At 54.1% G+C, this 14231-nt stretch overlaps 6 protein-coding genes across 6 annotated transcripts; 4 read left to right on the top strand and 2 right to left on the bottom strand.

Moving 5' to 3' along the window:
- Positions 1-592: 592 nt before the first annotated feature.
- Positions 593-1847, top strand: tlg2 (t-SNARE affecting a late Golgi compartment protein 2; the record flags this gene model as incomplete). Its single annotated transcript, XM_065758866.1, has 3 exons — positions 593-633; positions 747-1291; positions 1360-1847. 3 exons carry the CDS (start codon positions 593-595, stop codon positions 1845-1847), a joined length of 1074 nt encoding a protein of 357 aa, XP_065612633.1.
- A 211-nt stretch (positions 1848-2058) lies between these two features.
- On the bottom strand, positions 2059-4477 carry N0V96_010179 (uncharacterized protein; the record flags this gene model as incomplete). Its single annotated transcript, XM_053196676.2, has 2 exons — positions 2059-4294; positions 4470-4477. The coding sequence occupies 2 exons, from the start codon at positions 4475-4477 to the stop codon at positions 2059-2061; spliced, it is 2244 nt and encodes a 747-aa protein (XP_053045831.2).
- Positions 4478-5717: 1240 nt separating this feature from the next.
- On the bottom strand, positions 5718-6554 carry clc1 (Clathrin light chain; the record flags this gene model as incomplete). The annotated part of the gene is made up of 3 exons (XM_053196678.2): positions 5718-6182; positions 6236-6459; positions 6512-6554. 3 exons carry the CDS (start codon positions 6552-6554, stop codon positions 5718-5720), a joined length of 732 nt encoding a protein of 243 aa, XP_053045833.1.
- A 1156-nt stretch (positions 6555-7710) lies between these two features.
- Positions 7711-9161, top strand: N0V96_010177 (uncharacterized protein; the record flags this gene model as incomplete). The annotated part of the gene is made up of 4 exons (XM_053196679.1): positions 7711-7808; positions 7883-7974; positions 8061-8261; positions 8311-9161. The coding sequence occupies 4 exons, from the start codon at positions 7711-7713 to the stop codon at positions 9159-9161; spliced, it is 1242 nt and encodes a 413-aa protein (XP_053045834.1).
- Positions 9162-9997: 836 nt separating this feature from the next.
- MDL1 (ATP-binding cassette permease mdl1) lies at positions 9998-12397 on the top strand (the record flags this gene model as incomplete). The annotated part of the gene is made up of 1 exon (XM_053196680.2): positions 9998-12397. One exon carries the CDS (start codon positions 9998-10000, stop codon positions 12395-12397), a length of 2400 nt encoding a protein of 799 aa, XP_053045835.2.
- An 849-nt stretch (positions 12398-13246) lies between these two features.
- On the top strand, positions 13247-14198 carry N0V96_010175 (uncharacterized protein; the record flags this gene model as incomplete). Its single annotated transcript, XM_065758865.1, has 3 exons — positions 13247-13253; positions 13397-13403; positions 13463-14198. 3 exons carry the CDS (start codon positions 13247-13249, stop codon positions 14196-14198), a joined length of 750 nt encoding a protein of 249 aa, XP_065612632.1.
- Between the last annotated feature and the right edge of the window lie 33 nt (positions 14199-14231).

Here is a 14231-nt window from a genome sequence, read left to right as displayed (position 1 = left end):
AGACCCGTGGACCTGACGCAATTCGTCCCCATTCCCAGAGGCTCCCATCCTGGCATGCGATACCTGTCCAATTCATCAGCGAGTTAATGCAAGCTTGTCGGCGCATTTCAACACAGGGCAGCATAATCAACCACCACCACCACCACCACGACGCACTTCACTTTACTTTACTTCTTCATCCTATCACCATTGACTCGTGATCCAAGAGCTTCCCTGCTTGTCCGTGCTTGTCCTTTGTTGAGAACTCGGCCTGGCTATCTCCCAAATCAACCACATATCAGCTTCTGCTAATTATAAGTGCGACCCGAAGCTGAAAGCCGGCTGGACCTGGGATCTTTACGGGCATTAGACAGCTAAACCGGTTCCGGCCTTGGCACAACTAAATCATCTAATCTGACGTACATTTCCTAAAAGACTCCCTCGACCACACACCATCCACGTCGCCGCAACTTTGTGCTCGCCCAACGCCAATGGTGTCCTGTTCCGTGATTGCGACCTCTCGTTCATGACGGCGACCCTGAGCGGCCCGCGCAGCGAGCGACAAAGGACACCAGGCTGAGCAGCGCCATCGCGGCCTACTCTGGCGTCCGCTATGTGGCGAGACCGCACGAATCTGTACGTGGAGTCGCCCTTGTTCGCCCCTTCAATACCCGCATCGTCTTCACCTAGGCTACTGTGCCCGCAGCTAGCTAGACGGGAAATCAGCTCAATCAATTGTTTTGCTAACAACGCATTCCGGCCTACAGCTATATTTCCTATCGGCAGTCGTACGCGCACCACCCGACAAAACGGACAAAGTACAGCGGTAGCGCGGCCGGTGGGAATGGCTTCGGCGATGTCTTCCCGGGGAACACCAGCTATGCCAGCGGCAACGACGACACGCGTGGCCTTCTCTCGGCCGGCGCCTTCGAAGACGATGGCGATGCCGTCATAGAGATGGACCTCCTGCCCCCACGCTGGGCCGACATATCCGACGAGATCACCGATCTGCTCGCCGACATAGCTACCAGGAGCCAGGCCCTTGAGCGCCTACACCAGAAACACGTACTGCCAGGGTTCAACGATGAGGATGCGAAAAAGGCCGAGGAGCGGGAGATTGAGAGGCTCACGCAGCAGATCACAAAGGGATTTCACGACTGTCATGGCTGCATTCAGCGGGTCGAGCAGATGGTGAGGGACTCAAAGCATTCCGGGACGATCACCAGCGCGGAGGAGACTATGGCGAAGAATATCCAGATATCCCTGGCTTCGCGGGTGCAGGAAGCAAGCGCGCTGTTCAGAAAGAAGCAGAGCGCATACTTGAAAAGTCAGTACCGCGGGATATGGAGGGAGCAAATGGTATACTAACAACGTATGTAGAACTGCGCGGGATGAGCGGCCTCGGCGCGGGCGGCGTAGGCGTGCCAGGCGAAAGGGGATCAACACCTCAACCCTCCAACTCGTACCTCGACCCGTCCATGGTCGAGTCGGACGCCGACAGGTCCTTCTCGCAGTCGACGCTCCAAGCAACGCAGCAAAAGCTCCTGCAGTCCAACGATGCGGCCATCATCCAACGCGAGCGCGAAATTGAGGACATTGCGCAGGGCATCATCGAGCTCGCCGACATATTCCGCGACCTGCAGAACATGGTCATTGACCAGGGCACCATGTTGGACAGGATAGACTACAACGTAGAGCGGATGACCACCGACGTCAAGGGGGCCGAGAAGGAGCTCGTCATCGCCGACACGTACCAGAAGAAGACGACCAAGCGCAAGATCATCTTGCTTCTCCTCCTCATTATAGCGGGCATGATCATTCTGTTGGTCATCAAGCCCAAGAAACGCGGAGGCGGCGACGACGAGTGAAGAAATCCAAATGGGCACTTCAATGAAGAGACGAAGAAGTTGGTGTAAACTAAATGTATGAATTTTCCTATTTTAGAACAATGTCTAGCGATTATGGGATCCATCGTCGACCTGCAATGATAATCAAATCATCCAGCATCGCTGTGTCTTGGGTATGAGTGTTATTTATTACATGGTGTTACAAGAGGGACTGCTCTCGCCACGGCGACAGTCATGATCCTTTCCTTTGCCTTCCCCGTGCCTCCGTCATGAGGTCTTGTAGTTCTGCGACCCCTGGCAACAGCCTGCGTCCAGCCGCCTTGTTGAAAAGCTCCCGAATGCTACTCAACGGGGGCAATCCCGCATGCACCCTAGGCACGCTGTTGACTTGGCCGAGGTACGTCCGAGCCAGGCATTTGACAACCTCGTCTTGGACAACAGACGTTCGGAACGGGATGCCTCGCTCATTCAGTACCGCGAGCAATCGCACACCTCGGGCGAGAGGGAACCCGCCGCCTGGAGCCTCCGTATCCGAGAGGCAATTCCCCGCAAGATCGAGACATCGCGACCCGCCGGCTTTGAATCCCCAACGGACAATGGCGGCGTGTAGAGCAGGGTTGTCAAAGATTCGGCGCATGGGGTGCTGCTCATGGGATATGGGCAAGTCTGTCGGAACAAAAACGTTTCTGGCCGAGCTCTCGTCGCCCAACGGCGGTGCATCCAGCGGATGGACCGGAAGTAGTCCGGCATTGGAGATGCAAAGATGCCGGTACGTGTCCAATATGCCAAGGCTGACTTCCTCCAACACGTCGAAGCGGCCGAATTTGCCGAGCCCGAAGAGTACCTTCTGCCAGTACCGCGAGTGTAGAGGCTTCTGCAATAGTGTCAGGCGTGTAAGAAAGGCAATGGCTGTGGAAAACGCCTCCTGGTTGAGTGTGGTTGTCTTTGGGTTCCATGGCAAGGGGTCGAGAAGACTCGCACAGATGTGCTGTATCGTTGATGCATGGACCTCGATATCCATCGTTCGCATTTCATCCAGCAAAGCCAAAGCTTGTTTGAACCTCCCTTCGTCGACAAAATGGTGCAACAAGATGTTCGACGTCGAGTCGACCGAGTCTTCCACCATTGCGGGCTGGACAGACAGCAACAACCGATGTGTTTTCCAGTCTCCCTCATCAAAGGCCTTGTCACGAATGCTGGCAAGCATCGCGGGGTCGTCGAAGACGTCTGGATGTATGTCGGTGTGCAGCAGTTCCGCGAGAAGCTCGTCCTCATTATTTTCGGCAAATCGTTTGAGCACCCATGCGTAGGCTGAATGCCCAATGCCAATATTGACTGTCCGTAGCTGTTCGATCCGGGCCAAGACCCCTTTGGCCGTCGGTTCGCGCAAGGCAATTGACTGGAGTGACAGAGGGCCAATGTGGTGCACCCCAAGGGCGTGAACGGCATGAATTGCAAAGTCAAGAGGCACCCAAGAGCTTGCAAACCACCGAGCTCCAAGTTTGTCACTGTGCTGTCTTCCCGGAGGCCCACTCTCATCGCCATGTGTGTCATGAATGGCATCCCATAATGATTCGTCCTGGGCGTCCCAGTAGGCCTGGGAGTTCAAGCCAATGACAACCTGTTCCTCCAGTTCGAGGGTGATGGTTGGGTAGTAGCGGGCAAGAAACCTTAGATACGGCTGTGACTCGGTATTCGGCGGGGGTAAATCGTTGCGATGTATGAACGCATGTCGCCATCCAGCGCATTGTTGAGAGAGGCCGCTCTCGTAGAGGAGGGGGATGATCTCATTGTATAACCCGCGGTGTATGGCTGTAAGATAAAGAGCTTGTAATATCTGTTGCATGTCGACTTCGCTGGTCCGCGCGAATTCTCGTAATAGGGCACCAAAGGCTTCCTGTCCAGGGTCAAAGTTCGGCATCAGACGCATGTGCCACTGCAGTGCTCGCCGGTACTGGCCCTTCCGGAGACAGTGCGAGACTGTCGTCAGGTATAACGACGGCCATCGGGCAGAATTATCATGAAGGAGACGCTCTGCGAATAACACAACATCCTTCAGCTTGTCCTCGTCGTGAAGGACGTTTTCCAGAATAATGCTCCAAAATGATTTTGCTTCTTCGCTCGTCGTGTCCCTCCATGACTTGCGTCGTTCCACAGCCTCCCAAACAGCAAGAACACCGTCTCTCCCTGGCTTTTTCTTTGCGGCGGTAAGTACGCTGAGCCAGAGTGAAAGGTCAACCTTGTTCTCCGGTATTCCGCCGAGTTCAACATCGGACTTGCCGGGAAGCCAGACGTCTCCTTCTGAATCGATATTGGTGCCGGGATTGGGTTCTCGTTGTATAAGACGACCTCGAATGGCTGGTCGCGATCCATATGCCAGACTGTCTGAAGGTTTTGGCGGGCTATCCGTGTGGGTGGTCGTGCTGCTCGCGTCGCGGACATTGACGACTGGGTGCAGTAAAGTTGAGCTACATCTTGGAAGACTGGATGCGCGCGGGTCAAGGTTGGGAGCGCGCGACGAGAGATCCGAGGTAGCGAAGCTTCTGCGTGAATTTCTTGTTAACGCTGGGACTGTTCGTCGAATCGCGCCGAGTCCTTGATGTGATTGCCGCCGGCCGAGGCATGCTGCTCTATTCAAGTGACAGAGGCATTGCGAGGCCAATTGCATTGCCCCGCGTGAAGAACCAGCAAAGCACAATTGCGTCGAGACGGGGCATGAAGCATAGCAGCCGACACATTGAACACAAGCTAAGGTTCGGTGGCGGGCTGCATCGCGAGGCTGAATCTGCAGGAGGAATCTAGCTATGGCAAGCTTGGAGGAAGTTCAGACTTGGCCAAAAAGTTCCCAGGCAATATCCATCCGTCAACCGAATTGAGCTCAGCGCCATTCGTCGGCCTGTACCTGGAAAGCGGGTCCTGCTGAGTCAGTCGGGGGCCTTTCGGCCCACGCAAGGCATGAGCCCATCTTCCTGATTGCTCCGTCCGTCCTTCAAAGCCGACATACGAGAAAGCCTTCGAAGCTGTAAACCACCACCAAACCGAAGCCAATCGCAATTGAATCGATCAAAATGGGGTACGTGCCTTTTTAAGAGACGAGCGACCGACCGGCGGTCGACGGAGCGCTCTCGCCGTCAATCGCTGTCCATGTCGAAGTCGAGAACAATTATCATACGAGGGCATTTCTGACGTCCACACAGTATCGTCGACGCGAAGAACAAGGTCCCTGACCTCCAGAAGTTCTACCAGGCCGCCTACAAGGACCACACCCGTGTCTGGAAGATTGTATGTCGAATTGACTCTGGAAATGCGCAATTGGCGCCAGCGCCGACGGGCGGACGCTGACTCGATAATCGCAGAACCCTCGCTCCCGCTGGTACATGATCCCCTACGTTACCCTGCTGTGGGGATCTCTTGGTGGTATGTTTATTACTTGCTCGTAATCTCATTAGAACGAAGACTTACATCCAGCAGCCTCCTTCTACGGCATGGGCCGCAAGGTCCTCGGCTACAACACCTACTTCGGCAAGGAATAGACGCTGCTCGCGATGGATACCACCCCGTAGCGAGAGACTCGGGACCGGACTGTATGATTCGTAGGGCGACCAATAGATCAAATGGACTTCACTAGGCCATCCTTCCTTAGTGAGATGTTGACAAAAAATGAGAAACGTAATGACGTTGATCGTGGGAGCTCTCTTTTTTGACTATGCCTGTCAAAATAATCAAATGGCCAACCTTTTCCCGCTCCATTCATTAGGCAGAAAAGGTCATCTAGAATACACATGCGCATCGGCACCGCAAGTAACGTCAAAGTCTAGTAGTGCTTGAGCGTCACCCAACCCTCTTGGACGGCGACAAGCGCTCCTCTCATTCATCTCTTGTTCGCAGCATCTAGTAGCCGCTGGCTCCAGGTGCCTTCTCGTCCTTCTTCAGACTGATGAGGAGCTCGCGGAAGCGCTCCTTGCCGGAGCCGGAGGCGCCACCCTTAGAGCCCTTTCCGCTAACATCGACCAGCTTCGCGATTCTCTCCCAGCTCGTGCCGCCGGAGACAGTATCCTCACGGCTGGCAAGGAACTTCTCAGCGTCCTTTTGCGTCTGGGCGATACCCTTCTCCTTCTTGGCATTGTAGTTGTTGTAGAAATCGTCAATGTTCTCTCTAGCTTCCTTGATCGTTTCCTCGCGCTGCTGGGCGAATTGCTGTGCCCGCTTCTCGTTCTGCGCATCTCTCTTCTCGCGCCATTCACGGATGACCGCGGGCTCCTCTTCCTCCTCGACGAAGGCGTTGTAGCCAGAATTGTAGTTTACGCTAGGAGCAGCAGTGATACCAGCGCCGGGAATCTCGCCAGGGTTGACGGCCTGTGTATTCATCTGTTAGACGGATCGTGGGGCAAAAGTGTGGTATGACGAACCTCGTTCTGGGCAAGGTCTGGGAATTGCGACTCGAATGTCGACTCCTCGCTGATGACGTTTCCGCTACCTCCACCTCCAAGGAGATCATCATCGCCCGCTCCAAAGGCGATGGCATCGTCGCCGGTAGCAAACTGATCGGCATCGTCACCAAGAAGCGCTTTCTCGCGGGCAAGGAAATCGTCGGTAGATGGTTCGGCGCCGGTGTCCTTGATGTCGGTTTGGGCTGCACGCGATCTGTCAGCCTGATAAAACACATTTGCGCTGAAACTACCTACCACCCGAATCAAAATCCTCTAGCGAAGGGAATCTGTCGGCCATTTTGATGTCTGGTTTGTGGGTTGTTGAAGAATAGGAAAGATGGACAGGTTGTCGACGTGGCTGCTGGGGATCAGATGCCAAGGTACCGATCGGGATAGAATACCGCCCAGAAATAAAGCTGTATAACCTGGTTGTCAATAACGCAATTCTCTGCCAGGAAGCGCTTGAATGCAATAGTGGTTGCAGGCTTGTAGAAACAATTTGAGGTGAAGTACGGAATGTAAGGTACCTTGGATATGTGATAGGGACAACAGGAGGCTACCTTGGATGGGATATCTTGCGGTGCTTGCCGTGTGCAGTGTGTAGTAACAGGTATCCACTTTGAAGCTGTCCCCATCGGTTAGTTGAATGCGCCTCTCGAAGTGTCACCCATGTGGTCCGAGCAGCCCCCTGTGGCTGGAGGTTTTAGAGGGAGAAAACATATGTGGATAAATGCATATACTGGATACTGCGAAGTAAATCTCTACTTAATGCATTACTATAGAGAGAGCAGGAGCGACCACGTCTGAGCCATCAGCGTTGTTTTGATTCTGGTTGACCTCCGTTAACTGACTCCCGTATCGCCATCTCTCCCGTCACCAGCGAAGTCCACCATTTCATCTCACGAACCAGAATTGCCATAATTCTGGGCCTCCAATCCATCTGTCTTACTGTTTGGCCACCTGTGCAGGAGGGCTGCCAGATGCATTGATCTGGACGCTTTGCGGAAGCAGCTTTGGGAGGTCAGGTGTTTGCTACTAGGATTTCAGGCCTAGAGATTCCATTGACTGACTGATTGAATACCTTCCTGTCCTTCTTTCCCTCACTCTGTCCCACTCACTCTTTCATTACTTCCTTTCATTCTCCGGCCTACCTTACTTTGCCGACCTCACTACCTCGCTGGTCTAATATCGTTTGAAGCCTTTTCGAGCACTACATTTCGGAGGGTTTTCTTACTTCGACAGAAGTTCTTTAAGTCGTCTTCATATCAACCTTACCCATCCAAATTTCAATTGCAGCTGGGGTTTCCTTTTAAATCAAAGGAAAGAGCAAGGAAACGCATCCGCCCTCAGACCGTGTTTGCTTCAAGTAAGGCAACTGGGCACCTTGCCATTGCGGACACCGTCGCAGAGACCATTTTCTACATACCTACAACACCCAGGGGGCCCATACTCAAATGGCGTACAACGACGATGCCGTGCTGGCAAAGCTATCGGCCCTGAATGAGAGCCATGACAGCATTGCAACTGCTGCACAATGGATTATGTTCCATAAGTAAGCCAAGCCAATGAGCTCCGATTCCCATACCTTTCTCACTTCAGTGCAAACTGACTTTGGCCTCTTTACAGGAGACATGCAGATCGCACAGTTGCACTATGGATGCAGCGTCTTCGAGACTCATCAAGCACCAAGAGACTAAGCTTGGTCTATCTTGCAAATGGTAAGAGCCTTCAAGCATTACAAAATCTTGTCTTCCTGATGAGGATTTATCTATATATAACATGAATGATTCTAACACATTCATAGAGGTCACCCAGCAATCAAAGGCTCGACACAAGGGCGACTTCCTTGTTGCCTTTTCTCCTGTCATCGCTGAGGCAACGGCTTTAGCCTACAAGGGAGCGCCGGCTGAGATCCAAAACAAGCTGAGAAGGGTCATTGACGTCTGGAAAGACCGCTTCATCTTCGAGCCGCCGGTTCAACAGGCCATCGAACGCGGCATTGATGGTAAATATCTTCCCTGCATACGACAGCAACATGTACTGATGATGCTTAGAACTCGATAAGGCTCGCGGAACCGCCAAGGCAAACTTCGCTAGCCCCGGAATTGGCGGTGGTGGTCCTTCCGTTCCAGCAGAGCTCACCCCGCTCGTCACTTCCTATACCAATGTATCGAAGCTCAACCTGCCCACTAAGACGGCTGTGAGCACCGCCAACCAGGATTTCGAAAAGGTTACCGACCCCTCGACACCCGTCCCATCGGCTCCCGTCTACGCGGCAAGACTTAATGGTCTCTTGAAGAGTTTGGCGAGTGCTGAGGGCGCTGTCGCAGAATGCGTTAAGGCCCGAAAGGGCCTCATTGGCGAGTTGGAGAAGATGCTCAGCGCAAGTCAGGAGGCACTGGCGAACGACGAGAGGCAGCACGCCGACCTGATGTCCCGTAAGGCGGAGACGGAGGAGAAGAGACGTGAGATTGAGCAAGCTATTATGCGTGGATTACCGACTCACGAGGCTTCGCAATCCCCTGGCAACGGAACATCCAAAACTCCCGAGCCTGAAAGACCAGAAGTTGAGGCGCTTACACCTCCCCCAGTGGAGGCCTTTACACCGCCGTCGGTAGAAGCCCTGACCCCTCCCCCTGTCCACGACGAGCCGCCTGTTCCTCATCACGCAGAAGAGGATCGTGCCCGCTCAGCATCGAGCCAGGGTTTCCAGCCTCCAGCAGCTTCAGGCATCGAAATGCTGTCAGCCCTTGCTTCACAGTATCAATCTATTCCTGTCTCGGCAAACGGTGCGAAGAAGAGACGCCGAATCGACGGAGACGAGTTCCCTGACCTTGGAGGTGATGATGGAATCGATGCCGACGTAGCAGAAATGCTGCGTAAGGAGAGCAATGGCAGCGCCTGAATAACCAGTTTATTACAGACTGCGCCACTTCGACTGCTCGTTATGCCACAGACACGACAGTGAGAGGTTTTGGGCAAACAGGAGCATGTAGTATTATACTAGAGAGCAGGCTGCAGGCGTCACTAGTTCTTACGACCAGCTACGAAGATTGATCGAACACTCGAGGGCTCACTATGGGAGGGAACCTCGACAGTTGTACTCTGAATCCTAAACCGAAGCAGGAAACAATCTCTAGGCACTGGCCATCCTTGGGAACATGGTCTGAGGTGGAAATCAGAAGAGACAAGGCCAATCGCCAGCTCACGTGTTTATAGTATGTAAGAAGCAAAGAGGCCAGGAATCACCACAAACAGGGCAAGCAATTAGTTAAGCCGATTTGATTCCTTGAAGATGATGAAGTGATGCAATAATGTGCAATTGAACCAGAGTGAATGCGTGAACCGCATATTGATCAACCTTGCTGCCGCAAGTACCTTAGTTGCCAATTAGTGCTGTTCCTTCTGATCCTCGGCTGCTGCGGAGTGACGGGAGCATTCAGGTCGGCGAAAAGACACTCCCGGGCCGACTATCACCGAGGGGGCCCTGCTAAGGTCAGGTAGCGGGCAGCAGCGTGCCGTCCACTGTCAGCATTCCTCCGGGTACGGGCTATGCATCGAGCGCTGTAAATTTCTAGTGCAAACCGATGACGGAATCTTTCTGGTCCTTTCGTAAAACCACCTAGGTCGTAGCTGTATTCATGCGCAACCCGTCGAGCTTCTTCGTATAATGGTGCACCCTCCTTCAACGCTTTCTGACTATGCGCCTCCCATGAGATAAATTCTATTTCCGATTCCACCATGGCTATGGAAGTAGTGCGATCCGCGGTGTTGCTCCCGCACCGCGCCGGGAGCTGCCCGACGACATTGGCATCGCTGATGACAACCCTCCCCGGCCTGCGCAATACCTCGACGATACCGCCAGTACTACAACATCCTCTCCTGTCACAGATTAGAAGCTTCAGTTCGAAGCCCGTTCAATCATTATCTACAGCGCGCTCCGCTGCCATCCAACGATCTTCGCTACAACGACCCGTTCCTCTCTCCCAAAAGCCTCAACTGCCCGGACCGATCGCGATCTTGCGCTATTTCTCGAACGGATTTTCCAAGCAACGAGACTCCCAGCCTACAACGCCAGCTCCGGCTACGCGAGACGGTGACAAGGACGCGAACCAGACCGATACCACGTCACGAGACCCCGAACAACCTGATGACTTCCAAAAGAGCGAGCGGGCTGCTAAGGCTGCCCAGGTCAATCTCAGTGCCAAGTTGTCAAAAGAGGGCAAGTCGCAAGGCGGCAAGGCCGGATTTTCCGAGATTTGGCGATTGATCAAGATTGCGCGGCCGGAGCTGCGGTGGCTGGGAATCGCCATGATCTTCCTCGTCATCTCTTCAGGAGTCACCATGTCCATCCCGTTTTCCGTCGGCAGAATCCTCGACATGGCTACTAAAGACCCTGCCGAGGACGCGCGCCTGTTTGGCCTGACCATGCCGCAGTTCTTCACAGCATTGGGTGTCATCTTGACCGTTGGAGCCATGGCCAACTTTGGACGCGTCATTCTCCTGCGTATCGTTGGCGAACGAGTTGTCGCCCGTTTGCGATCGTCCCTCTATCGACGAACATATGTCCAGGATGCCGAGTTCTTCGACGCAAACCGAGTTGGAGACCTCATTTCGCGACTCAGTTCTGATACTGTCATTGTCGGCAAGTCAATCACCCAGAACATCAGCGATGGCCTGCGGGCTCTTTTCAGCGGAGGAGCCGGTTTCTGTGTCATGGTTTGGCTTAGTCCCAAGTTGACTGGACTTCTCCTCATCATGTTGCCGCCAGTCGCAGTCGGAGCCTTCTTCTACGGACGCGCAATCAGAAATGTGAGCAAGGGAATTCAGAAGAATCTCGGTACCTTGACGAAGATTGCCGAAGAACGCCTCGGCAACGTGAAAACGAGCCAGGCATTTGTGGGAGAGGTCCAAGAAGTCGGCCGCTACAACCGCCAGGTCAAGAAGATTTTTGCCTTGGGTAAGAAGGAATCTACCATCGCTGCCACTTTCTTCGCCTCGACGGGCTGGGCTGGTAACATGACCATCCTTGCCATGCTCGTTGTCGGCGGTAACTTTGTCCGCGACGGCGCCATGACGCTAGGAGACCTGACATCTTTTATGATGTACACGGCTTTCGCAGGATCTAGTCTGTTTGGTCTTTCGTCTTTCTATTCGGAGCTGATGAAAGGAGTGGGTGCTGCCAGCCGCCTCTTCGAGCTGCAAGACCGAAAGCCCGGCATCTCACAGACAGTCGGGCTCAAGGTGAAGTCGGCACAGGGCCCGATTCGGTTCTCAAACGTTTCATTCGCCTACCCTACACGGCCTGCTGTCAATATTTTCAACGATCTCAACTTTGAGATTCCTTCAGGCAGCAATGTCTGTGTTGTAGGGCCTTCCGGTGGTGGTAAATCGACCGTTGCCGGCCTGCTGTTGCGATTCTACAATCCAATCTCTGGCTCTATTACAATCAATGGCGTTGACATTTCCAAAATGAACGTCAAGTCACTGCGACGCCGCATTGGCATGGTTGCGCAGGAACCTGTCTTGTTCTCTGGCTCTATTGCTGACAACATCTCCTATGGCAAGCCCAATGCCACCCGAGCTGAAATTATCGCGGCTGCAAGGAAGGCCAACTGTAACTTTATCAGTGACCTTCCCTCTGGATTGGACACGCAGGTGGGAGCTAGAGGCTCGCAGCTGTCGGGAGGTCAGAAGCAGCGCATCGCCATCGCGCGAGCATTGATCAAGGACCCCGATATCCTTATTCTTGACGAGGCCACATCTGCCTTGGACGCTGAGTCTGAGACGCTTGTCAACGCCGCCCTGACCTCGCTTCTCAGAGGCAGAAACACGACCATTTCTATTGCTCACAGACTGTCAACTATTAAGCGGTCTGACCTGATCATTGTCCTTTCCAACAACGGCGGAGTTGCCGAGATTGGCAAGTACACGGAGCTCTCTGCCGACAAGGACAGCGCCTTTAGCAAGCTCATGGAGTGGCAAATGAGCGGCGGCGATGTTCCCGACCCTCGCTCTAGCGATAGGGCTCATATCACAGAAGAGGAAGAAATCGAATCTGACCTAGAGCGGGAGGAGGGTGAAGAGGAGGTTGAGGAGCAGCTGCAGGAGGAGACGAGGGAGAAGGAGACACGGCGGTAAAAAAGCGTAATCCGCTTGGTCTTCGGACAAGAGTAGGATTGCTTTAAAGTGGGTAAATGTGTGATTTTCTCGTGTTTTATATCAAAAAGGCTGCTCAAATATGAAGCAGCGGTTCGGCAGCAACGGCGAATCACTTCCTGCCATGGCGCAGCTCACACCGTGCTGCCGTCTTGTGTACTACAAACTATCCATCGGTTACACAGCATCATAGAATAACTCCGCTCGATCTTGATGGACGTCGGGAGTGCTCCAAATCTAATACTTTGAATGCGTTTAATCGCCAGGAGACAGGATGTGAATATGATATATGAGGTACTCTTCGAGTTGCCAGAATCATAGTACGAGATCCTCTAATTGTCTATCTCGAGTAGCACAGCTCTTGACACCTTGGAAGCTAGAAAAGTCTAGTTTAGAACTCTTCATTGTTCAAGCCGATGCCGTTCCAAACGGCAGGTCGGCGTGCAAGTACCTGTGTCGCTGGGCCAAAAACGGACGGGAACCGGAAGCTTCCATTGGAGAAGTTGGAGTTTACAGTAAGCTCCGAGCTCCCCATGTCTGCAAGCGGAGCTCAGCTCTTTGAGTGCCATGGCCACAGCGCCACCACCACCACCACCACGCACCTTGGATGTCTTGAATCCGAACCCCAACAATAACACGTGAATTTCATCTCACCTCATCACTTCTCATAACCCGTGGTTCATCGTGAGGGTTCCGCTATATACATGTATTTACAGCCATATCGGCTTGCATCTAAACCGTCAACCGATTTCAGAGGATCATCGTCGTCATCATGGCCACGCAGACCGAGGGCACCTTTGAGGTGGACGGCCATAAACTTCACAGCACAACATGGACGGTAAGTGAAGACTCACCTCATTTACTCCCTCACTCCCCTTGGTTTATCCCATGATGGAGGATAATCACCCGGGCATAGCTGACGCTGCACCATCAGCCCGAGGGCCCTATCAAGGCCAAGCTCGTCTTCGTACACGGCTTCAGCGACCACGTGGGGCGGTACGACGAGCTCTTCCCCAACCTCGCCGGCCGCGGCATACAGGTCTTCAGCTGGGATCAGCGCGGATGGGGCCGCAGCGCCGCGACCAAGTCCGATCGGGGCCTCACGGGCCCGACGTCGCGCGTCCTTGCCGACGTGGCCGCCTTCATCAAATCCAAGCTCCCGTCGCCTCCTCCGGACGCGCCGCTCTTCGTCATGGGCCACTCCATGGGCGGCGGCCAGGTCCTCGCCCTGGCCAGCGACCCACAGTACCACGACCTCGTCGGTCAGGTGCGCGGCTGGCTTCTCGAGAGCCCCTTTATTGCCTTCACGCCCGGCGAGGAGCCGAGTTTCCTAAAGGTCTTCTTCGGCAAGCTCGCGAGTAAGGTCCTGCCCAAGCAGCAGCTCGTCAACGAGATCCCCGCCGAGCACCTCACGCGCGACAAGGCGGCGCAGCAAAGCATCCGCGACGACGACCTCATGCACAACACGGGCACGCTCGAGGGGTTGGCGGGCATGCTGGAGCGGACGGACCAGCTGGCGCAGAACAAGCTGACGCTGAGCGGCAATGTCAAGAGTCTCTGGCTGGGTCACGGCACCGAGGACAAGACGACGTGCTTCAACGCCAGCAAGAAGTGGTTCGGCGCGCAGACGACGATCGAGGACGGGCATCATAAGCCGTACGAGAGGGCGTATCATCAGCTGCACGCGGACCTGTGCAAGGACGAGTTCTTCAAGGACGTTGGGGATTGGATCCTCGAGAGGGCTGGAGAACCTGCGGCGGCGAAGCCTGAGTCCAAGTTGTAGGAGACTGGACGGGCCCACGACATCTCTTCCTCC

Source organism: Colletotrichum fioriniae (assembly GCF_027942845.1).
Source record: "Colletotrichum fioriniae strain IMI 355084 chromosome Unknown scaffold_13, whole genome shotgun sequence".
Lineage (NCBI taxonomy): Eukaryota > Fungi > Ascomycota > Sordariomycetes > Glomerellales > Glomerellaceae > Colletotrichum > Colletotrichum fioriniae.
Note: the sequence above shows the minus strand (reverse complement) of the source record. Positions and strands in the feature narration are given on the sequence as shown.